Here is a 19624-nt window from a genome sequence, read left to right on the forward strand (position 1 = left end):
TTTAATAGTTTCCCATTGTATTTAAACTCCAAGCTACCCAGGACTACTTAGCAGCTACAACCATGGACATGAATCAACAACTTTCTCACCTCAAAGGAAAGTTCCTCTTGCTACTGTCTTTACATCACCACTTGTTACTGTTTCACACTAGACTTTTCCCTTCATACCTTAAATGCTTATGACATAAAATATTGCTTCAAGTATAAGATTAAGTTATATTATAGAATTATCCTAAGAAGACTAAAAAGTAATACTGTTGGACAATTCAAGACAGGAAGAACCCAGGGCACCTGGGTGGCTCCGCCGATTAAGCATCTGCCCTTTGGGGGCGCCTGGGTGGCTCAGTGGGTTAAGCCGCTGCCTTCAGCTCAGGTCATGATCTCAGAGTCCTGGGATCGAGTCCCGCATCGGGCTCTCTGCTGAGCAGAGAGCCTGCTTCCCTCTCTCTCTCTCTCTCTCTGGCTGCCTCTCCATCTACTTGTGATTTCTCTCTGTCAAATTAATAAATTTAAAAAAAAAAAAAAAAAAAAAAAAAAAGCATCTGCCCTTTGTTCAGATCTGCTCAGGACCCTGGGATTGGGCCCCAAGTGGGGCTCCTTGCTCTGCGGGGAACATGCTTCTCCCTCTCCCTCTGCCTGCTGCTCCCCCTGCTTGTGCTCTCTCTCTCACTGTCAAATAAATAATAAATAAAATCTTTTAAAAATCTTTTTTTTTTAAAAAGATCATTGACCATAGAAGCTGATGTCCTTTGTTGGAATCTAGATACTTTAGTCTTTCTTTAGCACTTTAGCATTTTTCAAAGGGTCATAATCAAACTATTGATATGAACAGAGCCTAGTGAAAAAAAAAAAGAAAGAAAGAAAAAGGAGAGAGACAGAGACAGAGAGATAGACTATGCCCAAAGTAACTAGCATTAACTAGAAGTATCACTTAGGGAAAGTCTTTGTAAAATGTTTCTACCTTCTGTGGTGCCTGGGTGGCTTAGTCATTAAGCACAGGATTCTTGATTTCAGCTCTGGTCAGCATCTCAGGGTCCTGAGATTGAGCCCTGCATCAGGCTCTGCACTGGGTGTGGAGCCTGATTAAAATTCTCTGACTCCTACTCTCCATCCCCACCTCCCTCTCAAAAAAATTTAAATAAATAGGGATGCCTAAGTGGCTCAGTCGTTAAGCAACTGCCTTCAGCTCAGGTCCTGGGATCCTGGGATCAAGCCGCACATGGCATCGGGCTCCCTGCTCAGCAAAAGGTCTGCTTCTCCCTCTCCCACTCTTCCTGCCTCTCCATGTCAAATAAATAAATAAAATCTTTTTTAAAAAAGAAAAAAAATTAAATGGTTTTACCTTCTAAGAAATGGACTCAGATAACCTAATAAAATATACTAACAACATTTAATTTCTATAATAAACTTATTGTACTAACTATTGCATCTTTTCTTTAAAAGATTTTATTCATTTAGGGGCACCTGGGTGGCTCCGTGGATTAAAGCCTCTGCCTTCGGCTCAGGTCATGATCCCAGGGTCCTGGGATCGAGCCCCACATCGGGCTCTCTGCTCAGCGGGGAGCCTGCTTCCTCCTCTCTCTCTCTCTGCCTGCTTCTCTGCCTACTTGTGATCTCCCTCTGTCAAATAAATAAATAAAAATCTTAAAAAAAGAAAAAGAAAAGAAAAAAAAAGATTTTATTCATTTATTTGAAAGAGAGAGAGAGAGCACAAAGGGAAAGGGAGAAACAGACTCCTCACAGAGCAGAGAGCCCAATGTGGGGCTCCATCCCATGACCCGAGCCAAAGGCAGACATTTAACTGTCTGAGCCACCCAGGTGCCCCTGCATCTTGTTACTTGAAAGCACCCCCATGGTGACGCCTCTAGCACAGGCCTCTCCTCTTAATTTCACACCAGGACACAGTTTACTTGCTAAATGAATAAACGCTTCTGGATGTCCCATAGCAGTTTGTTGAATTTATTATGTCTAAAATAACCAAGTTCTCTTCCCTCTCCCAAACCACTCTTCTTATATTTCCTATCCCTGTTAATGGCACCACCAGCACTTTACAGCCTAAGACAGAAGCCTGGGGATTACATCAGATTTTTCCCTCTTCCTCCTCCTCAACTCCCACATACTCAGCCACCAAATCCTACCAGATGTAACTACTTAACACGAGCCAGCCTCCCTGTCTCTTTTTCCTCTGCTACTGCCTTAATTCAGACTGCAGCATCTCTGGTCTAAACTAGTCTCCTTGCATCTCCTGATCTCTATATTCCTATGGGAGTGATCATGTAAACCCCTCCTTAAAACCCTTCAAGAACCCTCTACTTGCTGTTATAAAAAAGCCCCAAATCCTTCATAGGATATTTAAGTTGCTCCAAGATCGGGCCCCTGGTTTCAAGTCTCCCTAAACCTCACCTTATAATCCAAGCCCTAGGGCGCCTGGGTGGCTCAGTGGGTTAAAGCCTCTGCCTTTGGCTCAGGTCATGATCCCAGTGTCCTGGGTTCAGGCCCCGCATCGGGCTCTCTGCTCGGCGGGGAGCCTGCTTCCCCCTCTTTCTCTCTGCCTGCCTCTCTGCCTATTTGTGATCTCTGTCTGTCAAATAAATAAATAAATAAAATCTTTAAAAAAAAAAAATAATAATAATCCAAGCCCTAGTCATACCAAATTATTTGTGGTTCCCAGAATTGTCATCTTTCACACCTTCCCTCCTTGTTCTACTTCCCCCTTTCCCCAGAACAACCTTCCTCATCTGTTTGTTTGTTTTTTAAAGATTTTATTTATTTGAGAGAGAGCATGGTAGAGAGAGAGAGAGAGAGAGAGCATGCATGCCAGTGCACAAGCATGGGGGTGAGGGAGGGAAAAGTAGGAGCCGAAAGCAGGGCTGGATCCCAGGACCCTGGGATTATGACCTGAGCCAAAGGTAGACGATTAACCAACTAAGCCACCCAGGTGACCCTGTTTGCTTTTAAGATTTTATTTATTTATTTATTTATTTTTAAAGGTTTTATTTGTCAGAGAGAGAGCATAGCAGGCAGAGTGGCAGACAGAGGCAGAGAGAGAAGCAGGATCCTTGCTGAGCAAGGAGCCCCATGCGGGACTTGATCCCAGGACCCTGGGATCATGACCGGAGCTAAAGGCAGTGGTTTAACCGACTGAGCCACCCAGGTCTCCCCAAGACTTTATTTTTAAGTATTCTCTACACCCAATGTGGAGCTTGAATTTACAATCCCAGGATCAAGAATCGTATGCTCTATTGACTGAGCCAACCAGGTGCCCTCCTATTTGTTTTTTAATGAGTAGCCTCTATGATGCCTTTTCTTCCAATAAACCCTCCAGTACAATCACCTATCTCCTTCTTTGTCACCCAGCTATACTTCAGGCTTTTGTCACAACACATATAACACTTAGTATTATATATTTGTTCAGCTGTCTGCCTCTCCTTAAGCACAGTCTTAGAGGCTCCCAAGAACAGAGATCATGTCTTATTTATTTATTCAATTTTGTATGTCTAGTGTGTCGAATACTAACTAGAACATGACAAGGTACTCAATAAGTAGTTGGTCAGTTAATGAGGATTATGATAAATATGAGAAACTACTGCTTCAAGTAAGTTCAGTAAATTCACTCTAAATTGACCGGTACGTGCAAAATCCTTTAAAAGAAGAAATTCAGGGGCACTTGGGTAGCTCAGTGGGTTAAGTCTCTGCCTTCGGCTCAGGTCATGATCCCAGGGTCCTGGGATCGAGCCCCGAGTTGGGCTCTCTGCTCAGCGGGGAGCCTGGTTCCCTTCCTCTTTCTCTGCCTACTTGTGATCTCTGTCAAATAAATAAATAAAATCTTAAAAAAAAAAAAAAAGAAGAAGAAGAAATTCATATTTAGGGCGCCTGGGTGGCTCAGTGGGTTAAAGCCTCTGCCTTCGGCTCAGGTCATGATCCCAGGGTCCTGGGATCGAACCTCACATCGGGCTCTCTGCTCAGCAGGGAGCCTGCTTCCTCTTCTCCCTCTGCCCGCCTCTCTGCCTACTTGTGAACTCTGTCAAATAAATAAATAAAATCTTTAAAAAAAAAAAAAGAAAGAAAGAAATTCATATTTATTTACTTATTTATCTTAAAATTTTTATTTATTTGACAGAGAGAGAAAGAGACCACGAGAGGGAACACAAGCAGGGGAGAGGAAGAGGGAGAAGCAGGCCTCCTGCTGAGCAGGGAGCCCAACAAGGGACTCAGTCCCAGGACTCTGGGATCATGACCTGAGCCAAAGGCAGACACATAATGACTGAGCCACCCATGCACCCCAAAGAAATTCTTATTTATACATAATCTCAACAATCAGTAAATTGCACATGCTGTGGGAAGTAGGGGTACAGTCTATATACAAGGTTTTATCAAGAAAAAATTTCCAGGGCAACTGGGTGGCTCAGTGGGTTAAGCCTCTGGCTTCGGCTCAGGTCATGATCTCAGGGTCCTGGGATCAAGACCCACATCGGGCTCTCTGCTCAGTGAGGAGCCTGCTTCCCCCTCTCTCTCTCTCCCTGGCTCTCTGCCTACTTGTGATCTCTCTCTTTCTGTCAAATAAATAAATAAAATTTAAAAAAAAAAAAAAGAAAAAATTTCCTAGGATGTTTCAGTGACTCAGTCTGTTAAGTATCCAACTTTTTTTTTTTTTTAAGATTTTATTTATTTATTTGACAGAGAGAGACATCACAAGTAGACAGAGAGGCAGGCAGACGGGGAGGGGGGAGCAGGCCCCCCACCAAGTAGAGAGGACCCTGAAATCATGACCCAAGCCAAAGGCAGAGGCTCAACCCCCTGAGCCACCCAGGCGCAACAAAGTATCCAACTCTTGATTTTAGCTCAGGTCATGATCTCAGGGTCATGAGACTGAGCCCCATGTCAGGCTCCATGCTGAGCATGAAGCCTGTTTGGGATTCTTTCTCTCCCTCTGCTCCTCCCGGCTGAACACATGCTTGCTCACTCTCTAAATAAATACGTTAAGTAAGTAAGTAAAATACAACTAGAGAAATCAACTGAGCATTGACTGGCTGGCATCTCAAAATTCAGTACCTGAAAATTATTCATTTGCTCATACGGCAAATTCAGTATAAACAGTATGTTGGGGAGTCAATGTTGTACAAAGATGCCTATAATCTAATCAAGAAACGAGAGCAATGTCATTTGGAAAATAAAAAAAGCCACACACACAAAATAAATGGAACTAATCTTCAAAATAATTAAATCTCTAAGTAGTTGAGAAGTGTTCTCTGTGTCTAGCAGGGATAGGATAAGTGACAACTGGAGCATTTTAGGAAAGAGAGAAGAAACAATGACTCTAAGAGAAAATAAAGCTGCCATGCATTAAAAAATCTATTCTTTAATTCTTCCTCATTACCGTTCCTCAAAGGATAACAACTGCAAGTATGTGTGTACATAACAACTGAAGTTCCCAAACAAGCGAATTTGAATAGGCAAGCATAATCTTTTGGTGCAAATAAAAATTCTAATCATTTTATTCACTGTATGTCAGTAATTATTTTTTAAGATTTTATTATTATTATTTTTTAAGTAATCTCTACATCCAGTATGGGGCTCGAACTCACAACGTCAAGATCAGGTGTCACATAGTCCAACTGAGCCAGCCAGGAACCCCATCAGTATTTATATCAACTTTCTTTCACAGATCTTAGAATATTTCCTTCAATATTCAGAAATGTCAGCAAACTATGGTTAAATTTTAAAAACTAAAAAATCCTTACTTTTATAAGATACATACTAATGTCTGGGATTGCTTCAAAAAATTCAAGAGTAGGTGGATATAAAGATGAAATAAGACTGGCCATGTGTTGATAACTGTTGAAGTTGGGTGATGGGTGTGTACATGGGGGTTCATTACAGCATTTTTCTTAAATTTCGGGGTATATTTGAAATTTCCTATACTAAAAAGTTTAAGTTACCAAGAGAGGTTAACTGTCTTTCTCCCTAAGTGTTTTAAGACAAGGTATGTTACTTAGTAGGTTGAGACTGGATTACGTGTTTGCCCATGAACTTTTTTTTTTTTTTTTTAAGGATTTTGTTTATTTATTTGTCAGAGAGAGAGAGAGTGGTCACATGCACACAAGCAGGCAGAGTGGCAAGCAGAAGCAGAAGGAGAAGCAGGCTCCCCGCTGAGCAAGGAGCCCGATATGGGACTCAATCCTGGGATCATGACCTGAGCCAAAGGCAGCGGGTTAACTGACTGAGCCCCCAAGGTGTCCCACGAACACTTTTTTTTTTAAGTAGGCTCCACGCTGGGTGTGGAGTCCAATACGGCACTTGAACTCACAACCTTTAGATCAAGACCTGAGGTGAAATCAAGAGTTGGATACTTAATCAACTGAGCCACCCAGGCACCCCCTTTTTTTCTTTTTTTTAAGTAATCTCTACACCCAACATGGCGCCCAAACTCACAACCCTGAGATCAAGAGTTACGTGCTCCACTGAGCCAGATGCCCCAAGAACATTTCTAATCTTATGAAGAAACTTTCATACGTTCCTCAGGATAAAATAACTAACTACCCCCTCCTTCTCTCTGTAAATATAATTCTTATTTAAACTTCAAAACCCAGGGGGTGCCTGGGTGGCTCAGATGGTTAAGCATCTACCTTTGGCTCAGATCATGATCCCAGGGGCCTGGGACTGAGCCCCACGTCTGGTACCCTGCTCAGTGGGGACCTGCTTCTCCCTCTGCCATTCCCTCTGCTTGTCCTCTCTGGCTCTCCCTATCCCTCTGTCAAATAAATAAAATGTTAAAAAAATAAATGCATAAATACATAAATATATAAATAAAAATAAACTTCAAGACCAATTAAAAAGTCTTATATCTTCTTTCAAATTCATAGTGATCCTCTGAATTCAAGCTACTTCCTAACCATGATACTCAGTACTTCTTAGATTTTGCCATGTAAATGACCTCTTTATTTACATATATGTTACTTCTTGTTTGCACAACTAGACTGCAAGCTCCATGATGGTGGGAACCATGTGCGATAATTTCTTCCAACACTGTGTAATACATTATAAAATAATAGGTCGTTGACATGTATTTTTTGATAAACTAAGCTTGATTAATTTGTCCACCCCTTAGGGTCCAGACTGCTTCTGGTAGGAAAACTTTTGTAGTTGCCTTGCCTAATCTCCTCTGACTCTAACTATACTGTCTTTCAGTAAACTTGCACCAAGGTGGGCGCCTGGGTGGCTCAGTGGGTTAAGCCTCTGCCTTCAACTCAGGTCATGATCTCAGGGTCCTGGATTGAGTCCCACATCGGGCTCTCTGCTCAGCAAGGAGCCTTCTTTCCCCTCTCTGTCTCTGCGGGCCTCTCTTCTACTTGTGATCTCTGTCAAATAAATAAATAAAATCTTAAAAAAAAGAACAAAATAGCCTTGTATCAAGGCCCTGTGCTCAACAGTGTGGATCAGTAAGAGGGAGCCATGTAACTTACCCTCAAAGAGCTTACAGTGGAGAAGAGGGAAAGAGAAAGAGACAAGGTCACAGTAACTACTGTAATAAGTACAACTATGACAAATATAGCACACAATACTTTATAAAGATGAAAACTTAGCCAGTACTGAGAGATTGATGTTGAATATTCCCTTGTGCTAAGCAATCACACAGTTTCACACAATTTCCCCACTCTTTAAACCTCCCAAATTTTTCAGAAGATCCAAATCTCTAGTCACTTACCCTTGCTGCACAGGCTGTAACTGCAAGATCACTTGAGTTTTAGTGTCTTCAGGGTTCTCTCCTTCATTTCCTTCAGTGGGTACCACAACCACATCCCCCACTGGGACACTCACTTCCGCATTAGCCATCTTTCACATGAAGTCAGATAGCTGGGCTGCTGTCGGAAACAAGAAGCACTAGTGACTTGGTCTGGTTTGTAAAGATGGCAACTGGGTGCCTGGGTGGCTCAGTTGGTTAAGCGACTGCTTTCAGCTCAGGTCATGATCCTGGAGATCCTGGGATTGAGTCCCACATCTGGCTCCCTGCTCAGTGGGGAGTCTGATTCTACCTCTGACTCTCCTCCTTCTCATGCTCTTTTTCTCTCATTTTCTCTCTCTCAAATAAATAAAATCTTTAAAAAAAATAAAGAAAATAAAGAAAAAATGGCAATCGTAGTAAAGGAAGACCAAGATAATTATGACTACCAATTCCAAGATCGCAGTCCTCTGAAGAGGACGGGAACTGTGAGAAGAGGCTGACCTAGGCTCTGATCTTTCCAGAAATGCCTTAGTACTCACTTGCTGATTTAGGCTTTCTTAGGTTTTGTGATTGTACTGGACCTGCCCTTTTTTTTTTTTTTTTTTAAGATTTCACTTATTTATTTGAGAGAAGAAGAGGGAGAGAGAGGAACAGAGTCACCACTGAACAAAGGGCCTGACACAGGACCTGATCCCAGGATGCTGGGATCATGACCTGAGCGAAAGGCAGACACTTAACCAACTGAGCCACCCAGGTGCCTTGGAACCTGCTCTCAAGAATCAATTGTTCCAACTCTGAGTTTAGTGACATCAAATTGGTAGCTTGAAATCAGTGATGCTGGGAGTATACACCACAGATATGGCAAGCACTAGAGGACAGGATTTTTTTTTTCCTGGAGAACTGATTTCCAGCACACCACTAGTTCCATCCCAAACAGGAAGCTTCTAGAAAGTAGGAATCATCTATTTTCTTTGTAATAGCCACTGCACCTCATCAAATGCTCCGTCCTTTGTGAATTACTTAAAAAGGATCCGGTAAGGGGTGCCAGGGTGGCTCAGTTGTTAAGAGTCTGCCTTTGGCTCAGGTCATGATCCCAGGGTATGGGGATTGGGACGGAGCCCAGCATCAGGCTCCCTGCTCAATGGGAAGGCTGCTTCTCCCTCTCCCACTCCCCCTGCTTGTTTTCCCTCTCTGTTTCTGTCAAATAAATAAATAAAATCTTCAAAGGAAAAATAAAAGTATCCGCTAAATGAAATAAACTGCATAGGAAGAAAAATGATTTGTATTGTGTGGTTGTTTAATAAATTCTGAATCCAACTGTATGTCTTCTAGGAACTTCTTACTATCTCTTTGCCTCAGATTGAAGGGAGAGATGATCTTGCCTGACATCTCCCTTGCATACTTGTTGGGAAACCAGTGTCCAACACCAGGTGCTCCTTGACTCTAATGTAATTCAAAGCATCATCCCAATTTTCATGAAAATTATGAGGGCCCCTGGATATTCTGCAGTGGTTAGTTCTCACAGCTGCAAAGAAAGGAGTCACTTAAGAGAGTATAGGTAAGAGCACTGTGTTTACTTAGGTATGTGAGATGATTAGGATATGCTGATAAGAGTAGGCACATGGTAGAAGCACGTTTGAATGTGGGACTGGTAGAAACCAAATCCACATCTGACTTTGTCACAGCACTTGTCTACAATATGCATAGTTAAGGATGGCACTCAAAGTCTCCCGAATCTGGCCCCCAAAGAGTTTTCCAGTTTCATCTGCAACTGCGATTCCCCTAGAACCTCAAGTGCCAGCCATACCAGCCTCCCCCTGTACTCTGAATATACAATAGGTACCTTCAGGTTTCTATACCTTTTTTATTCCTTAAGCCCAAACTCTCTTTTCCCTCAACTTTTCCCTTCAAGACCCAGTTCAAAACCTCCCTCCGCCACAAAGCCCCTGCCAAATCATTTTCTTTTCTCCAGTCCCCCAACACTTGCTTTGTAGCTCTCTTTTAATGATTACCACACTGTGCTCTGTATTGTAGTTAACTGAACAGACCTGTATTTCCATAACTGAACTATACTCTCTATGAGGTACTGCTTCTTTCTTTTTTTAAAATTTTTTTTCTTATTTTTTGGTATTTTTAATTCTATGAGGGCAGGAGTTGATTCTTTAGGTTTTTTTTTTTTTTAAGGTTTTATTTATTTATTTGACAGAGATCACAAGTAGAGAGGCAGGCAAAGAGAGAGGGAGAGGGAAGCAGGCTCCCTGCTGAGCTGAGAGCCCGACGTGGGACTTGATCCTGGGACCCTGAGATCATGACCAAGCCTGTCTCTGGGCGCCTGGGTGGCTCAGTGGGTTGAAGCCTCTGCCTTCGGCTCGGGTCATGGTCCCGGGGTCCTGGGATCGAGCCCTGAATCGGGCTCTCTGCTCGGCGGGGAGCCTGCTTCCCTTCCTCTCTCTCTGCCTGTTTCTCTGCCTACTTGTGATCTCTGTCTGTCAAATAAATAAATAAAATCTTTAAAAAATAAAAATAAAAAGCCTGTCTCAGGACACCTGAGTGGCTCAGTTGGTTAAACCACTGCCTTCGGCTCGGGTCATGATCCTGAGGTCCTGGGTTCAAGTCCCACATCAGGCTCCTTGCTCAGTGGGGAGCCTGCTTCTCTCTCTGCCTCTGCCTGCCACTCTGACTGCTTGTGCGGGCTCGCTCTCTCTCTGACAAATAAATAAAATCTTTAAAAAAATAAAAAAATAAAAAGCTTGTCTCCCACAGTCCTGTTCATCATGGTACTGACACATTGGTTCAATCAATTTTTGTTTGTATTTGACCTAGTTAAAATTCCTTATATCAGACTTAATCTTCTGCCTTTTATGATTCTCACACTTTTTTCCTGAATGCTATACCACTTGTACCCAAATGCCTCTTAAAATTTATCTTGTAGACACCTTCAACTGAACTCATGTTCTCTCATAAACCTGCTCCTGTTTCCTGCCTCTATAAATGGCACTATCCTCTATTTTCTCAAGCCAGAAACTACTGAGTTATTTTTCAGCCTTCTCTTTCTAAATCCAATCAACCACCAAATCCTATCCATTCTATCATCTGTATTTTTCTTTTAACCATCCCCCATCCTCCATCTGTGCTGCCACCACCATATTCTAAGCCGCCACACTGATACCTGAATTTTTCCAGCTGCTTCTCATCAGTATCCTAATCTCTGGTCTTGCTCTCCACTCCATTATCTACAGAGCCCACAGAGTCATCTTACTAAAGGCCACAGGCCATTTCCCCATTTCGGAATCCTTCAGTGGATTCCCTTTGCTACTGAAGTGCAAGCATCTTAACAGTGCTTATAGAATCCTCCAAGTCTGTCCCTTGTCCACATGTTAGTCTCGTTTCTCATAGTTCTTCCTCTCATGCTGTGGGCTCCTGTCGCCAATTTTTAAAAAATTTTTCAAACATGCCATATTTCCTCACCTGAGTCTTCACACTTGTTTCCTCTACCGGGAATTCTCCTCCTTCCTGTCTGGCTAGTCACTGCTAAACTTTTATAACTTATTTAAAATGTCACATCCTGGGATGCCTAGCTGGCTCAGTCAGTACAGCATGCAACTCTTGATCTGAGAGTCAGGAGTTCAAGCCCCATGTTGAGCATAGTGTTTACTTAAAAAATAAATAAAATAAAATAAAACAAAACAAAATAAAATATATACACACACATACATACATGTTCATTTACAGGGAGGCTAGATGTAAGCTTGCATTCTTGCTTCTTAGTACCTGCTGCAGCACCCCTGTCATCACCATTAACTCATTTCATCAGCCTCTCCTCACCAGACTACATCCTGGGAGAGCAAAGATGGCTTTCCTTTTTCAACAACTCCCCTATAACTAGTTCAGTACCCAGAACACAGGAGTAAATAAATAGTGTTCAAATATCAGACTATTTACAAAACTGCCTACCTAAAACTTTCTAAGGAAATCTGGCACATAACAGGTATGTAATAAATTTCTGTGTAGTGAATGACTCGCCTTGCCCTAAAAGACTTCTAGAATTTTCTACTTTTCTAAATTAGGGGATATAAATTTGCTTAGGTAGCTAGGCTAAGCTTATGTCTGTCATTTTGGCCAGTTCAAAAAATATTTACCGAGTCTCTACTCCACATCAGGCACAGAATTAGACTCACTGGAGATGAAAAGGGACAGTGTATGCTCTTAAGAAATTAAGGAAAAGAGATGCATGATATTGTCACATATTAGAGAAAAAATTAATTGCAAAATATTACAGTACACTATCTGAACTTACATAAATTAAAGGTTTAAAACTAGGAATAGGGGCACATGGATGGCTCAGTCAGTTAAGTGCCCCCCTCTTTATCTCAGCCCAGGTCATGATCTCAGGGACTGAGTCCTGCAAAACTCCAAGCTCAGTGGGAAGTCGGCTTCAGAATTCTCTCTCCCCCTGCCCCTTCCCACCCAAAAATAAACCTAAAAAAAAAAAACAAAAACTAGGGATTAAAAAAAGAGAATCAGGGGCACCTCCGTGGCTCAGTTGGTTAAGCCTCTGCCTTCCGCTCTGGTCATTGCTCTTAGGGTCCTGGGATGGAGCCCTGCATCTGGCTCTCTGCTCAGCAGAGGGCCTGCTTCCCCCCTCTCTCTCTGCCTGCCTCTCTGCCTACTTGTGATCTCTCTGTTAAATAAATAAATAAAATCTTTTTTTAAAAAAAGCTTGAATCAGGGTGCCTGGGTGGCTCAGTGGGTTGGGCCACTGCCTTCGGCTCGGGTCGTGATCTCAGGGTCCTGGGATCGAGTCCCGCATCGGGCTCTCTGCTCAGCAGGGAGCCTGCTTCCTCCTCTCTCTCTCTCTGCCTGCCTCTTTGCCTACTTGTGCTCTCTGTCAAATAAATAAATAAAATCTTTAAAAAAAAAGCTTGAATCATAAAAATATAGCTTGAATGAAAAAAATCAGAGCTAACATTTGCTGGACACTTATTGTCAAGCACTATTCGTTACTATTACTTTATTAATGAATTTAAAAGATGTAAACTTTATCATATAACAAACTTATAGAATTTATTATTTTAAAACAGTGGTTTACAATTTTAAAAATAGCTTCAGTAGGGGCGCCTGGGTGGCTCAGTGGGTTAAAGCCTCTGCCTTCAGCTCAGGTCATGATCCCAGGGTCGAGACCCGCACTGGGTTCTCTGCTCAGCGGGGAGTCTGCTTCCTCCCTCTCTCTGCCTGCCTCTCTGCCTACTTGTAATCTCTGTCTGTCAAATAAATAAATAAAATCTTTAAAAAAAATAGCTTGAGTAAATTAATGGGTTAGAGGAGGAGAATTAGAAGGATGCTTCTAGTTTTAACGTTTTACCCGAAGGTTGAGTCCTCTCTACAACACTCAGAATAAGTGGTTGACTAACTACTTGATTAATACTTTCCTCAATGGGAACTCATATTTTACTCCTTAGCCCTCCCACACCTTGGAACTCAAGAGGAATGTTCTCTAACCTTCTGAGTTTATCCAAGAAGATAATTATAATCATCCACAATATGTCTCTCAGTGTCAGTTAAGAGACACAAGGTCTAATCCCACATGGCAATTCATACGTTCTTTAGAGAAGCAAGTTTAGGTCGAGTATCTCTTATTACCCTAAATACCACATTCCTAACAAGCAACCTGAAACCAGCTCTACAGACTACACTGGCTAACTGCAAGGTCATCTCTTTGAGGTGAGTATAAACTGAAAAGTAGCTCTTGTTTATAGCAACAAAAACTCCTGAGGCAAGATGACTGAGTTGCTCCTTTGGGTATTTCAGAGAAGGAGCCTGAGAGTACTCATTGTGTAATCATACAACACTCTGTAACTCTAGGGGAACACACATAAAGGAAAGATGTCATATTTATGTGAAAATAATTATTTTGTAGTTATTTTCAAAGATAAAATAGATACCTTGAAAGTAGGCACATGAATACTCACATAAGCTACTAAAAAACTAATGACGTATGACTTACTCTAGATTAAATTCATTTTTTGTGTTCTGAAAACCAATGTTTCTTTTTGTTGTTGTTTTTAAGTAATTTCTGTGCTCAACATGTGCTCAAACTCATAACCCCAAAATCGAGTCACAAGCTCCATTGACTAAGCCAGCCAGGCACTCCTGGAAGCTAGTGTTTAAAATGTGGCAGGATTATGAGTGTCACATGACTGCAGGAACATCAGAGTTGGTAGCTGAAAAGGAATAAAATAGCAGATAGCCTGAAATTTTCTAACCCTAAAACGTATTTATTTATTCCATACTGCATTGAAATTTTAATAGACTGTGTAGCCTTTTTTTTTTTTCACTTTTTAAAGATCTTATTTATTTATTTGACAGCACACGGGCATGAGTGGGGGGAGGGACAGAAGGAAGAGGAGACTCCCTGCTCGTCAGATGGGGTGGGGGCTCAATCCCAAGACCCTGAGACCATGATCCCGGACAAAGTAAAGATGCTTAACGGACTGAGCTACCCAGGCACCCCAACTGTGCAGTCTATTCTTAAGAAATTTCCAAATTAAAACTTTATTATTACTTGAGGCCAAAACTCCTTGATTTTTTCTCTTCTTCATTCCTTCTCATGTATTCAGTAATACTGAATTCATGGCACTATCAAATGTAATAAAGCCAACAAGAAGGCTATACAGGACCACTGTGAGGGACACAGCCAAAACAAATGAAGTTTGGGATAAGTCACATATTGGAGACTACTATATAGGTGCTTGGGGAAGCAATGAGATAAAAGTGTTCTTTGAAGGATCGTCACACTAGAGTCTAGGAGACTTCTGCTTAGGACAAGACCAATTCAGAGCCCAAGCTAACCCCATGAAGTTGAATACAAGTCAGCTATTTAATATGTTCGTTGAAGTAAATATGAATAAATGGTTGACTAATGACTAATGAAAAAGTCATCAAGTCAGTACCCATAACTGATACAAGGCTGATAAATTAGGGAAGACAGTCCAAACATTTAATGAAAGTCTTCCAAAAGCACTTTGGTAACCATTAGCAGAGGCAAGGGAGAAGAAAGGAATCCCTCTCAGTTCGTCTGGAATGACCTGATCCTCCCTCTTCCTCATTCTCCAGGTTAAGGAAGAATCCCAATTCTTGGTTCTCCTAAAGAGACATCAAACAAGGCCCCTTCTGTGTCTGGCAGGAAGTACTTTTGAGATTTCTCTCATCTTAAGAGAATTCAGACCTTCTCCACTTCCTTGGATAGTCAAGACTTCCCCGGATCTGTAGGTCAAGGCTTGATATGCCTAAGTCAGGTGGATCACTCTCCAGGACCCTCAGATAAGATTCTGCTGTCATTGTTCCTGCCCCTCAGGAGACACCTGGCCAATTCCCCTGTAATTTCTGAAAGTAGGGGGTATTCTAAGCTTCTTCCCCTCAACTATCTTTTCTCCGGCCCTCAAGAACATGGGTTTTCCCATCCCCTGGCACACCAGATCGTCCCGTTCTCTACCTATATATCAAAAGGTATTCAATCTCACACCCTCACAGATTTGGACCCTTCCTATTCCTACTTGAGGAGGCTCTGAGGCGGCTTCCTACTGCCCCCTCACCTCAGGGAAAGCAGGGGCCGCTCACTTTCCCTGAACCTCTTCTTCCTCGTCCCCAGCTCCCACTACCCACCGTGTCGCCACGCCTTCGGAGCAGCACCTGCCTCTTTTCCCCTGGACTGAATGGCCAAGGCCTCTAACGCGCCCCTCGAGTGAAGCTCGGGCCTCCTTCCCTCAGAAGAACCTACTCTCTTGCTCCCCCGCCAAGCTTCCGAGGGTCTCCTCCCGGGCGGGGACCCAGGCTTCCTTCACCTTTCGTCCCACCCCCACCCCCTCACCGCGCCCCCCCCCCCCGCGCCCCGGTCAAGCGCGACCGAGGCCCCTCCCCAGCTCCGCGTCGACGGGCCTGCTGCTCCCCGGGCCCCGCCTCTGGGGATACCCCGGGATCCCCGGACCCCTCGCCGGGGTCCTGGACGTCCGGGCCTCTCAGCCCCGAGTCGCTCCGGCCCCTCCGGGCCCCTCAGCCTAGGACTTCCGGGGCCCTCGGTCTGGGGGCGCGGGGCCCCCAGGCGTCCCGCTCGCCGGCGCCCGCCGCCCTCGGCCAGGGGCCGAGCCCGGGCGGCGCGGCCGGCCGCGCTGGGGGCGGCCCGGCTGCTCGGGCGGACCCAGCGGCAGCGTCCCCCCACCCCCCCGCGGCGCCGCGACGTCCGCTCGCTCCCCGGCGGCGGCGGCGGCACGCACAGGGCGTGGGGAGGCGCCCGCGGAGGCAGCAGCCCCCCGCCCCCTGCGCGCCCGCCCGCCCTCGCCGGCCGCCGCGCGGCCCCCGCGCCCGCCCCCCCGCCCCCACCCCACCCCGCGCCCGCGCCCGCGCGCCCACCCCTCCCCCTCCTCACCGTCTCCGTCGGGCGGGCGGGCGGCGAGCGGCCAGGGCGGGCGGGCGACGGAGCATGCGCAGAGGCCGCCACGGCCGCTACTGCCACCGCCGCCGCCAGGCCGGGCTTCAACACTTCCGGCCGCCGCCGTCGGCGAGCTGGCGCCTTAAAGGGGACGCGTCCCTATTGCGGGCCCAGCGGAGGATGAACCTCGGCCAGAGGGATTTGAGTGAGCTTTTACCTGAGCAGGACTCTTCTGCTCTGGAGAGTCAGTATTGGAAAGGGGTCTGGGGACCCTAATAACTCTTCTGCCCCCACTTCACGGTAAGGAAAAAGAGGTCTAAATTAAAGAGTCGCTTCATCCACACTCAGAGGCAGAAGCTTGTCTCTCGACTCCTCTGGAGGACTGCCCGTTTCACCTCCCCAAATCCAGTTTTATGGAGTTTACATGTTACACACCTTCAGGGTTATGACCAACTATCAATTCGGAATCAAAAATCTGTTTGAGTATAGGGTCAGTAAGTGGTCACGAGTCCAAGAGCAGACTGCTTGCATTCTGTGAGCCACACGTGTTTGCCAAGCTTTGCCTGGTTGTGAGGTTATGGGTTCAAGTCTTAGCTTCTTCGGGGGGGCGTTATTAACAGCTCCAAGTGTGTATGTCGCCTAAGGCATAAGGTTGTTGTGAGTATTAAAAGAGGTGTTACTTGAAAAGCGTTTAGGAAAATTTCTGGGGCCGGTAATAGTAACTAGCAAATATTAAGACCTTTCTATATGGCTAAGCGTTGGGGAAGATGCTTGGTCTCCTATAATATTCCCAGCAACCCTACTAAGCAACTTTTTCTCACTCCCCATTTACAGACTAAAAACAAAAACAGGGGCTCCTGGGTGGCTCAGTAGGTTAAGCCTCTGCCTTTGGGTCAGGTCATGATCTCAGGATCCTGGGATCTAGCTCCTGGGGTGGGGGGGGGGGTCTCTGCTCAGCAGGAGCCTGCTTCCCCCCTCTCTCTGCCTGCCTCTATGCCTACTTGTGATCTCTCTCTCTGTCAAATAAATAAAATCTTTAAAAATAAATAAAATAAAAGCAAAGCAAAACCAAAACAAACAAAAAAACCCAGGAGAGGGGCAAGAGAAGTTAACTAATTCCTCAAAGTCAAAGTAACCTGTAAATGGTATAGATGGGCAGGCCCTCTATTCAGGCCCTCTTTCCCCTGAGTCCAAGGCTATAATCGCTGAGATGGTTGCTCTCCTTATTAGGAACAAATGGGGTGGTGATATGGAGCACTTTTTTAACAGGAAAGAATTGCTTCCCCATCTTGCCTCCTGTGAGTCATCTCTGCTGGATGTCCCCACCACCATGAAGACGTACAGGAAGTCTTACAAATTCTTGATTCAAGGAGAGGCAAGGAGACCCATGAGTCAACAATAGAACTGAATTTGGCTTAGGGATGTTGGCCAACTCTAATCTTAAGCCTCGATTTACTCATCTGTAAAATAGAGATGATTTTCCTACTGTGCCCGCCTCTCCGGGCTGTTTCCAGGATCAAATGAGATGTAGTACCCACATTAGTATCTGTTCTTATCATCAAGATAAGATGATAACTTACACATTATCAGGTGGTTTTGAATATAACAGGGCAGCCTGGAATTGTGACCTATGTGAACTGTTCCTTAGTGGGACCATCTGTATCTTTTGATCATGCATTGAACACTCTGTACATTTACTAAAACTCTGTCCTTCCCTTCCAGAAGCTCTTGGTCCACCTTCTTCAGACATAGAATTGAAAACAACAGAATGGTACAGTGTGATAGATATCCTAGAGGTATAAACTAAGCACTGAAAAAGTTCAAAGGGCTCTCTCTGGAGAATTCCTGAAAAGCTTTAGAGAGGAGGGGTATTTGAACCTGGTCTCAGAAATAAATCAAAGGGAAAATGGGGAAGAACATTCCAAAAAGCATATGTGCAAAGACAAAGAAGAAATGATGAGAAATGGGCTGAAGAGGGAAGCTAGAACCAAGTGATTGTCCTAAGGAGTATGGAGCTAGCCTGCATATTTGGGAACCCAAGGAAGGTTTAAGTTCCTGCCATCTGCACTCCTAACACCCAGCCCAGCCCACAGGACTTGCCTGGACCTCCCTCCCAGATGCTCTTTACCCTACACTCCTAGAGGTGGTAATCTTTTGAAGAGATAAAGTCAGATGTGACTTGCCTGTGAAAAACTCCTTAATAGCCTCCCATTGCACTCAAATAAAACCCAGTACTCCCCACCTACTGACCCAGCACTACCACCAGGCCCACCAGGCATGATCGTCCAGCCTTCCTCTTTCTGCCCTTCACTCAGTGTGCTCCAGACATCCTGAGCTCCTTTGTGTGTTGGGAACCCCCTTAGGGCCTTGTCACTAGCTCTTTCCTCTACCTGGAAAGCACCTCCCTCCAGTCTTCAGAGCTCGTTCTCATCCTTTGTTCCTCACAGGCCTTCCCCTGGCTCCCAACCTAAAGTGGGGTCCCCAGCCACATTCTTTCCCCTCATTGCTGCCCCCAGTTCCATCAGGGTAACTGTCATGTTCATCTAGGGGACAAAGACCACTTCTGAAAAAAGTCCCCTGCCCATGCCTACTTTCTCTCAATCCCCCTGCTTACTTTGATAGCAATCCCCACAATTTGAAATGCCCTAGATTTCTTATTTACCTATTTTGGGTCCATCTGTATCATTTACCCCTCATAGTATTTGGAGCAGAGTTTGTACATGGCAAATGTTTGTTGATTGACTAAATGACTGAGTAATCAGAAAAATCAGAAGGTATGGACTGGGGAGGAGAAAGACCAGGAAAAGCAAGCTATGTCAGTGAGACTGCTATGATCATCCAGCAAGAGAGAGAGGGGGCCTTCTGCAGGGCAGAGCCAGAACACATCCTCAGGGAGCCAGTGTGCTCCAGACAGTTTCAAATTGGAACCAACAGGTGTTAGTGACCTACTAGATGTGGGGAAGGAAAGAAAAAGACAATGATGACTTCCCAGGGAAGGAACAAATCAGGAATAGTTCATTGGGTTGAGGGAAAGTAGAAATGATGAGTCACTTTGGACTTCTTGAGTGTAAGGTGTTTGGAGGGCCATCCAAATGAAGGTGTTCAGAAGGAAGTTAGATTGACTTGTCCAGGCAAGAGTCCAGGGCTGGGATCTAGGAACTGTCACCTGGATGGGATCATAACAGGCCAAGAGTGGATGAAGCCACCCAAGAAGAGAGGGAGGGGGCTATATGCCCAAAACTTGGGAACATTAAGCTGAGAGGAACCTGCCAGGACCAACCAGAGGTCGTAAAAATGGGGAAGAAAGGAAGTCCAGAGGGTAGGCAGGGATCTTACAGAAAGGGGAAAGCACCAACCATGTCTGATACTACAGAAAGCTCTGGCAGGGGAAAAGGAGAAGCCACTGGATTTGGCAACTTAAAACTTGTTGCTGATCCTTCCAGGGTGGGGTCACCTCCAAGGTTGGGGAGGAGGCCA

General features: G+C 44.6%; 1 protein-coding gene across 7 annotated transcripts in view; it reads right to left on the reverse strand.

Moving 5' to 3' along the window:
• GMEB1 (glucocorticoid modulatory element binding protein 1) overlaps nt 1–16250 on the reverse strand; it is a 35975-nt gene extending 19725 nt beyond the window's left edge. For 2 of the 7 annotated variants that reach the window (XM_032301922.1, XM_032301915.1), the window contains exons 1-2: nt 16145–16250; nt 7705–7861 (exon numbers count right to left, since the gene is read on the reverse strand). In XM_032301922.1, the coding sequence (XP_032157813.1) occupies nt 7705–7832 (128 nt within the window). In that variant the 5' untranslated portion in view covers nt 7833–7861; nt 16145–16250. The other 5 variants (XM_032301921.1, XM_032301916.1, XM_032301919.1 and 2 more) reach the window with 5 other exon arrangements.
• Between the last annotated feature and the right edge of the window lie 3374 nt (nt 16251–19624).

Source organism: Mustela erminea, chromosome 10 (assembly GCF_009829155.1).
Source record: "Mustela erminea isolate mMusErm1 chromosome 10, mMusErm1.Pri, whole genome shotgun sequence".
Classification (NCBI taxonomy): Eukaryota; Metazoa; Chordata; class Mammalia; order Carnivora; family Mustelidae; genus Mustela; species Mustela erminea.